The 9,842-nt window shown below is 35.3% G+C and overlaps 1 protein-coding gene across 1 annotated transcript; it reads left to right on the top strand.

Annotated features, from left to right (window-relative positions):
• Window positions 1-5,915: 5,915 nt before the first annotated feature.
• On the top strand, window positions 5,916-6,860 carry LOC101444109 (olfactory receptor 52B4-like). The gene has a single exon (XM_004476722.1). The coding sequence runs from the start codon at window positions 5,916-5,918 to the stop codon at window positions 6,858-6,860; it is 945 nt and encodes a 314-aa protein (XP_004476779.1).
• Window positions 6,861-9,842: the final 2,982 nt, after the last annotated feature.

A 9,842-nucleotide genomic window follows, 5' to 3' on the forward strand; every position in this document is an offset into this window, starting at 1 on the left:
GACAAATAACCCATTTTAAAAATGGGCAAGACATTTAAATAGACATTTGTCCAAAGAGGAAATACAAATGGCTAAAGAGCACATGAAAATATGCTTGACATCACCAGCTACTAGGGAAATGCAAATCAAAACTACAATGAGACATCATCTTAAACCTATTAGACCAGTAGCTATTAAAAAACAAGTGTCCCACTGCTGGGACACCAACAAATGTATGAACACCAATGTTCATTGCAGCATTATTCACTACTGCCAAAAGTTGGATAAGTAAAATATGGTATACACATGCAGTGGAATATTACTCTGCTGTAAGAAGGAATGAAGTATTGACACATGCAACAACATAAATGAATCTCAAAGACCTATGTTGAATGAAGTAAGCCAGTGAGTTGCATTACCTCACTGAAATGATCAAAGCATATTGAACAGACTCACAGAGCTAGAGTCTGGAAGAAAGGTTGTTAGGAAACAGAAAGGGAGTAGAGTGTGGTGAGCCAATGCTCAATATGGACAAAACCCATAAAAGAAAACAAACCTGTATGTCAACCCCTCAATATTAATGCATGTATTTATGAATCTTATTCCTCAAAAACTGAAAAGTAGTGGTTGCCATAGGTTCTAAGGGGGGTGGGAGGGAAGAATGGGTGGAATGTAGGGCATTTGGGGAGCATTGAAATTGTACTGCATGATCTTACATTGATGGATAAAGGCTATTATGCATTTTGTCAGAATCTATAAAAGTGTACAGTGCAAAATGTAAACCATAATGTAAACCACTGACTGTGGTTAGTGGCAATGCTTCAATATTTGTTCATCAATTGTAACTAATATACCATACTCATACTCCCTAAGCCAAATTCAGCATATAAATCCATTACCTTCCCCCTGGCATGAGACAGGACTTCCACAGATGAGCCTCCCAGGCACTGAAGGATTATCACCAAGTGCCAAATAGTGATGCACTGGAAAAAAACATAGACCAAAAGGAGAAAATAGTAAATACAAGTGAGTTTTATGGATAAGACATTTCAAAGTCAGTTGGGAGGTCATTCCAGAGGTTATGCACATGCACATCTCAGGAGTATTTCATCGGCTGCCACTGTAAAAACTGCCTCAATTAGTGGTGCTCCTGAGTGCTCCAGTGACATCTAAGCACTATATAGGTGTGGCACACAACCCCAAGAAGTCAGCACCCCATTGGTGGGCCTTGGAATATATGATAACCTATCTTTCCAATGTATCAGGATTAGACTCATTTACAATTTTCCAGGGCATGGTTCTTCTGCCCCTTGTATATGAAACTATAATTAGCACAATACTTACTAAATATATGTCCCAGAAACGTAAATGTTCTGACTGTTCATATGCTGGTTTAGGCCTAAATCTCAGAAGAGTTGCAGCCAACACTTACTCCCCAGTTCATTGGGCTCACCTAAGAAAACTAACAAAAAGATAGTGCTGGACAATGCCCATCCCAAAAAACAGAGATTGTCTACAAACAGCAAGCAAAAGATTTCCACCCATCTGCCCCATGAGATATAAGACCCTTCTCAATTGGAAGAAGAGTGAGCATCGCTATCCCAAAATCCACAAGATTGAATAACAAACAATGTTATTCAAAGGAGGAGTGCAACTATGGACTAAATTAGACTTATCATTTCTAGTAATGGAAAAACATAGCATTAATATAAAGACAGTGGCCACCAGAGGTTCTGAGGGGAGGGAGAGAGAAGAATAGGTGTAACATGGGGCATTTTGGGGACATTGAAATTGGTCTGCATGATAATGCAAAAACAGATACAGCCCAGTACGCATTTTGTCAAAACCTATAAAATTGTGTGGTCCAAAATGTAAACCATAATGTAAACCTTAGACCATTGTTAGTAGCAATACTTCAATATGTGTTCATTAATTGTAACAAATGTGCCACACTAATGAATGATGTTGGTAATGGGGTAAAGTGTGCAAGGGGAGAGGGTGGGGTATATGGGAATCTTATAATTTGATGTAACATGTATGTAATCTAAAGCTTCTTTAAAAGTAAATAAATAAATAAGATTTTAAACTAAATAAAAGTGAAAATGTGACATATCAAAATTTATGAGACTTAACTAAAGCAGTGTTTAGAGGGAAATTTCTATTTCTAAATATCTTTACTAGAAAAGAACAAAGGTCTCAGATTTCAACCTTGGAAAAGAAAACCACAAAATAAGCAGAATAAAGGAAAAAAATAGCAGATCTTGATAAAGTAGAAACAGAAAAAAAGAGAAAATCAAGCCAATGTTGGTTCTTTGCAAAAATAAATAAAATTGATAAATCTCCAGCATGTTTATGTTGTTTTCTGTGGCCTTGCTGCACTCATTTATTAGTTCTAGGTTTCTTTTTGAAGATTTCTTGAATTTTTCTTTATAGGTGTTCATGTAATCTGCAAAAAGGGACAGTTTTATTTATTCCTTTTTGATCATTAAGCCATTTATTTCCTTTTCTTGCCTTATTTCATTATTTAACTTTCCAGCACTAAGTTGAATTAGAGCTGTGAAAGCATATATCCTTGCCATGTTTCTGATCTTAGGAAGAAAGCATTCAGTCTTACACCATCAAGTATAATATTAGCTCTAAGATTTTTATAGATACTCTTTATCAAGTTGAGGATGCTCCCCTCTGTTATTTTTCTAAGCATTTTTTAATCAAGTATGGGTGTTGAATTTTGCCAAATACTTTTTCTGCATCAATTAATATTATCACATGAATTTTCTTTTTTAACATAATAATATTGTAGATCACATTAATTAATACATGAATAAGCAACCTTACATCCTTGGGATAAACCTCGCTTGGTCATGGTAAATAATTCTATCTGGATATTGCTGACTTCTACTTGCAAATATTGTGTTAAGAATTTTTCATATATACTCATGAAAAATATTTGTCTCTCTAGTTGTTCTATTAATTGATGAGATTCTGGTGTTACTGGTTAACTCATGTGTCAAGAAAGCATTGCCTGATTGTTTCTCTGGATTTAAATCATTAGTCAGTTGATTGCATCTATGGCTGATTACATTACAATTAAAACTGAATTCCCAACCTTGAAGTGTGTCTGCAGTTAAACTGAAAGCATTGATTAGAAAGGAATGGGATGCTGAAACATGGAAGAGAGACATATCAGATGATAATGATGGTGGGGGCATTGAACCTCCAGAGTCTGCTGAGTACACTTTATCAGATAAAACTGTAACATTCTGCCCTGAGGAAAAGTAAGTTTGGTTCTGCATGATCTCTATATTTACCTGACTTCAAATTCACTGGTCCTTTCTTTGACTGTGTCAAGGAAACTTACAAGCACATCAAAGGCATTCTTCATTTTTATTAGTGTTTTTTTATTTCTAACATTTTCATTTTATTAATTTTTATATTTTCCATCTTTCTGTTGAAATTACATATCTAATGATGCATATTGGCCACCTTTTCCACTAAAGACTTTAGCATATTAATTATAAGTATTTCCATTCCTTGTGTGATATGTCCTGTCATTTTTTACTCTGGTTCTGTTTACTGTTTTTTTCTTGACTGTGTTGTTTGCTCTTACTTTTTTGTGTGGAATAATTTTTTTGTTAAAAGTCAGCTATAGACATTAGAGAAAGGCAGATCTTTTCTCTCTTGCTATGCCATTACTATGGGTTTAAGTGAAACTAGTCAGGAGGTGACTTGGGTTTGGGTTTTGTTATTGTTCCAATGTTACCTTTTCTATAGTGTGGGGCTGTTTTGCCAGCAATTTTCTCAGTGTCTTCTTCACCCACAGCTTTAAGTCTTCTATTTCGGCCAATCCACAGAAATGGTCTCTATCCATAGTCGATACGCTCTCTTTTTTTTGGTCTTTATTTATTTTTTTAATATTACATTAAAAAAATATGAGGTCCCCATATACCCCCCACCCCCTCACCACACTCCTCCCCCCATAGCAACAATCTCCTCCATCATCATGAAACATTCATTGCATTTGGTGGCTACATCTCTGAGCACCACTGCACTTCATGGTCAATGGTCCACATTATAGCCCACACTCTCCCACGTTCCATCCAGTGGGCCATGGGAAGACATACAGTGTCCGGTAACTGTTCCTGCAGCATTACCCAGGACAACTCCAAGCCCAAAAACGCCTCCACATCTCATCTTTTCCTCCCATTCCCCACACCCAGCAGCCACCATGGCCACTTTCTCCACACCAATGCCACATTTTCTTCAATTACTAATCACAATAGTTCATGACTAGAATATCAGTAAGTCCACTCTCTTGAAGTAAACTACCATTAGTTGTTACTCCATGCTTGTTAGCCTGCCGGTAAAGGGAAGTGAGGGCATCAACTGTTGTTCTTGTTCATCCTCTGTTTTAGGCAGGTTTTGGACCCTGTTTCTGAAAGATGGGGACTTCTCAGTAATTCTCCCACTCCCATAGTTATTGGACCCCTATAATTGTTAGATCCAAGAATGTCTTCCTGCCATTCACCTAGTGACACAGTATATTTTCCTATTCCCACAATTCAACTGCAGTGGGTATTTACTATGTCCTAAGGGTGGCAAGACTTGCTGCACTCTGCCCCCAGTGGCTTGAGAATTTTGTTCCATAGAGGAAACCAGCAGATTAATCTGGGTAGGTTTGTACATTTCCCACAGGTATTGTTTTTCCTCCCTCCCAAGCCTATATCATGTGCAAATTTTTCTCAGGACATTCACCCTCCCCTAAATCATCCTATTGTGCACCCAAAGAGGTCAATGGAAAAAAGTCTGCAAGTGGGTAAGCAGTTGTAAACATTATTTTGGAAATCTGATGGGGCTCAGGCTCAGGGACATAAATTTGAGCATCATGGGCATGGAAGTAATTATATTCATCCAGGCAGGAATGGAGGAATGAAATGTCTCAAAATTTTTACATTTTAAAATACCACGTATCCGAATATTGTTGGATAAAATCTATTTCATAGGTGAGGTTATTATGTGTAGTAACTTTTCAAAAACTCTAAACTCTCAAAAATTGTGAAGATAATATCTATAGTCCCATGTTGTTAGAAGCATTTATTCATGTTCTGTAGGTAACATTTTAGATCAGTACCTAATATTGAGATTTAAAAGATGGCTTTCTTAATCCAGTCTATGTTGATGTGAAAATAATCCATCAATTCATCAATTTATCTTACTAGGACAAAACAGTTAAATTTTTTTGTCAGATTGCAGTTTTTGCTCTTTCCCCCTTCCAATCTAGCCTCCATTTGGCTGCCAGGTTAATATATTGAAAATGTTTACCAGTATCTAAACTCATTGTTGTTTACCATATCCTCACTACTTTCAACCTCATTAGTTTTTATCTTATCAAATCTATTTTGCCTGATATCTTTTCTCCAATTGGCCAAATTTGCAACGTCACAAGCGCACAGAGCTGAAAGCTCTTTTAAAGACACTTTCCATTTGCATGTCAAAAAATTCTCCTTAAATTGCCAAATGACCTCATTCCATTTGCTAATTGTTACTCCTTCCACCTATTTACATCCTAACTATCCTCAAAAGTAAATTCAAATTATCAATTCATCCTTATAAACATCACAAGTACAGAGTCGATTATTGCTTCCATTGTGTTTCCTTATTCGTTTCATTATGTACCACTAAGTAAGATGTTAACCTAGATATTGATACAACTAAAGAATATCAAATGATTGTCATGTTTTTGAGATTGAATAAGACGTCATTCATAAAACAATCTTTTTCATCTTTATATACAACAAAGCTCAAATCATCCTCAGTATAAAATGGGATCATGTAGATGCCAAAATATGATGGTGCTATCAAAGAAAATCTTTGAGCATAATCTGAATTCTCCTCGTCTCTGAAAACTGGAGGTGAGATCCTGAATGTTCTCCCCAGGCATGACTACTTTGAACCACACTGGGATCAGCCACACAGTCTTCCGCTTGTTAGGCATCCCTGGCCTAGAGGACCAGCACATATGGATTTCCATACCCTTCTTCATTTCCTATGTCATTGCCCTGCTTGGAAACAGTCTGCTCATCTTCATTATCCTCACCAAGCGCAGTCTCCATGAACCCATGTACCTCTTCCTCTGCATGCTGGCAGGAGCAGACGTTGTCCTCTCCACGTGCACAGTACCCCAGGCCTTGGCCATCTTCTGGTTTGGTGCTGGGGAGATCTCCCTGGATCGTTGCATCACTCAGGTCTTTTTTATCTCTTCCACCTTCCTCTTTGAGTCAGGGATTTTGGTGGTGATGGCGTTTGACCGCTACATTGCCATATGCTACCCACTGAGATACAGTACTATTCTTTCACACACCTTAATTGGGAAAATTGGAGTGTCTATTTTTCTGAGAAGTTATGGTACAGTTTTCCCTGTAATATATCTTCTGAAAAGATTGACTTTCTGTAAAAGGAACATTCTCCCAAACACTGCTTGTAAGCACATTGTTTTGGCCAAACTTTCCTGTAATGACATCCGAGTAAACATCTGGTATGGGTTTTTTATCCTAATGTTAACTTTGATCTTAGATGTTCTACTCATTTTTGTTTCCTATATGCTGATTCTCCGTGCTGTCTTCCGCATGCCTTCCCAAGATGCTCGCCACAAAGCTCTCAATACTTGTGTCTCCCATGTCTGTGTCATTATCCTCTTTTATGGGCCTGGGATCTTCTCAGTCCTCACTCAAAGATTTGGACGGCATATCTCACTCCATATTCATGTTCTGCTTGCCAATGTCTATATTTTGGCTCCGCCTATGCTGAATCCCATTATTTATGGGATTAGAACTAAACAGATCTGGGACTTGGTAATTCATATGCTGTTTCCAAAACAGAAATGACTGTGATCATGCAACTAAAATTATATTTTCTCAGTAATTCTCTCTGTACTTTATGTTAGCTTAATTATCAGGATGAGGAAGGGTGCAACAGAGATACCAGTCAAAGGACTCCATGTGTCAGTGTATCTAGAGAAATTGTGGCTGTACAATCTTGTGAATATACTGAAAATCACTGGATTGTATACTTTTCATTTAAAAGTGTGAATTTTATAGTATGTGTGTCATATCTCAATTTTTAGAAAACCATATACATATGACCATTAAGTTGTGTTAAAGTTTGTACTCCATAAAAACATGTACTAAATCCATTCCTGTGAGTATGAACCACTGAAAATAGGACTTTTTGATGAGGTTACTTAAGTTAACATGTGACTCAAATGAATCAGAATGGATCTAAATCATATTACTGGAGGCCTTATAGAAAAATATACATAATAGTATCCTAAGAAAGTATTAAATAAATATTACACTGATGATAAGAAATTTTTTCTAAAGAGTGTACTTCACCAAGTTAATTTATGACATATCCATAACCTGTGATATAAAAAAGCAATGGAAAATAATAGCATGGGTTTATGCATTTAGTGATGGAACCATACTCTTAGTACATTTGTGAGAAAAATACTTTCAAGATCATTTAGTTAAACATGAGGCATTTTTTGAAAATGTATTTATCTCCACATTTTGCATCTATCTATGCTGAAATTATATAGTAGTGAATATATGTGAAATATAACATTCAGGAGATTGCTTTTATAAAAATTTTAGTTGGAATTGCCTGATTAATATTTCCTTTATTGTAGGAATGCTAGAGATGCATTATTCCATGTTTTGCTTGCCTGAAAATATTTTTGTGTACATTTTAAAACACTAACTTCATGGATATAGAATGTTAAATTGGCAAGATTTTCTCCAGCAATTAAAAAATGTCCTCTTGCAATCTTGCTTCTGTCTTTTCTGTTGAGAATTTACTTGAAAGTTTTACTGTCATTCCTTTGAATATAATACACCTTTTTTTCTGGCTATTTGAAAATTTATATTTTGTCTTTTTGCTTTTTCAGAAAATGTATTATCACGTGTCCATGTGTGGTTTTCTTTCAGTGTATCCTCTTGGGATTTTCTGAGCTTCTTGAATATATGAATAAATGTCCTTCATCAGTTTTCAGTTATTATCAGAATGAATACTTTTTCTGCCCCAGTGTCTCTTCTGTTGGGACTCAATTATTCTTATATATTTTGAGGGTATATATATTGTGCTTTTTGTTCATTTTTTTTTTTGCCCTTCTTTTTCTTCTGTCTCAGTTCAGTTTCTGTTGTTTCTATCAGTTGATCTTCCAGTTCATTAATTTGTCTTTTGCTTTGTAAAATCTGATATTTAACTCATTCATTGAATGTTTAATTTTAGATGATAATGTTTTTCAGTTCTATAATAACCATTGGAATTTTTCCTAAATCCTTATTCCCTTGTTAAAGCCTCAATATTTTAAATCTCTTGACTATATTTTGCTATCTTTTAACATATTAATTAAAATTCTATAAATCTTCTCTGATTATTCCAATAACAAGATCATCTTCTCTTGTTTTTTTTTTTCTGTTGATCAGGTATTATAAGGTCTTGCTTCTTTTTACTTATATTAATTTTTTATTCTATTCCTTATATTGTAATAAAACAACTTATAGAGGCTATAGATAATGATATCTTCTATCACATGTGTTTTCTCTTTCCTCTGCTAGACAGGTAAAATGAGAGGCTGATCATTTCAATCAATGAGGAGAGGACTTGAGATTCCTCAAAGCCAGGTTAAGTTTTCCTAAAACTCAGTCTATCTTTTCAATACTTCTGTGCCTAGGGTGGGACTCTCCAGAGATCCTGCTTGCGAACCTGGGAAAGTCTTTTTCTCCTAAATCTAAAATATAACTGTGGAAGTTTCCATTCTTCACTTCAAAGATCTTTTAATTTAGCTTTTTATATTCCACATTAAGCGGCTTCATAGTTAGAAAATGATATGAAAAGGAGATTGCCCATACATTTTAGCCATGGTTCCAACTCTAGCAGGTCCTTCTTTCTAAGAATCATGAAATGCAGGAGATTTCATAACCAATTTTAGATGCCGTTAACTTAGTTTCCCCGTATCTAGTGAAGTTCCAGAAATCAATAAATGTCACTTAGGAAAAAGAAAGGAATACATTTGAGTCCCTCAAGTTTTGAATATTTTACTCCAGTCCTGTACTGTCAAAGAAAGCATGGGTGGTTTCTTTTGCCCCCATCAGAGGTCTCTGCCACAGCCAAAATGGATGCTTAGCCAAGTCCAGAATAACTAAGAGTTCCAGGGGTAGAAAAATCTGGTGATTGACAAATTACTTTTGAATGGTTCCACTTTCTCTTGAATTTTTAATAATCTAGGCTTTGTACTTCCACAGTTCCCTTTGGCTTCAAATATGACATTTTTGTTTAGAGAGACTGGTTAGTGCCTACCTTGAAAATATAAAAACCTTTACTCAAAAGAGAACAAATATCTGTACATTGGAAAAAGAAATATTTCTACCCTTCAATCGATAGAGAAATAAAGAGTCACAGATATTTTAAATGTGTTTCACATGAATTTAATTTTAGATTTTAAGAATTCCCAACTTTGTTACCATTTCTTAATGTAAAATGAAATGCTTTCTTTTGAGTCTTACCTGAATTGAGAATACACAAAAGAAAAGAATCAATTTACCTTAGAATTTTTAAAGCAAGATTATACTCCAAGCCCTAATAAATTTTGGCCAACATTAAATTTTTTTTCTATTGTACATTATTTCTTGTATTCAAACAAGTAAAAAAATCACTAATTAGTGCCTTACTTATCTTGTATAGTGTGGTTCTTACAGCTACATGTTTTTCTCCAAAAATATTAAAACCACCGTTTGTTAAGACTGTCAGAAATTTCCTGATTCCTTTCACTCTGGTAAGATTGAATATAGTTATTTCAGTGATTA

The sequence above is a fragment of the Dasypus novemcinctus genome, chromosome 10 (genome assembly GCF_030445035.2).
Source record: "Dasypus novemcinctus isolate mDasNov1 chromosome 10, mDasNov1.1.hap2, whole genome shotgun sequence".
Lineage (NCBI taxonomy): Eukaryota > Metazoa > Chordata > Mammalia > Cingulata > Dasypodidae > Dasypus > Dasypus novemcinctus.

Bases quoted from the DNA above. Each gene is read 5' to 3' on its own strand.
- LOC101444109 (XM_004476722.1), top strand. From the start codon at position 5,916: ATGACTACTTTGAACCACACTGGGATCAGCCACACAGTCTTCCGCTTG.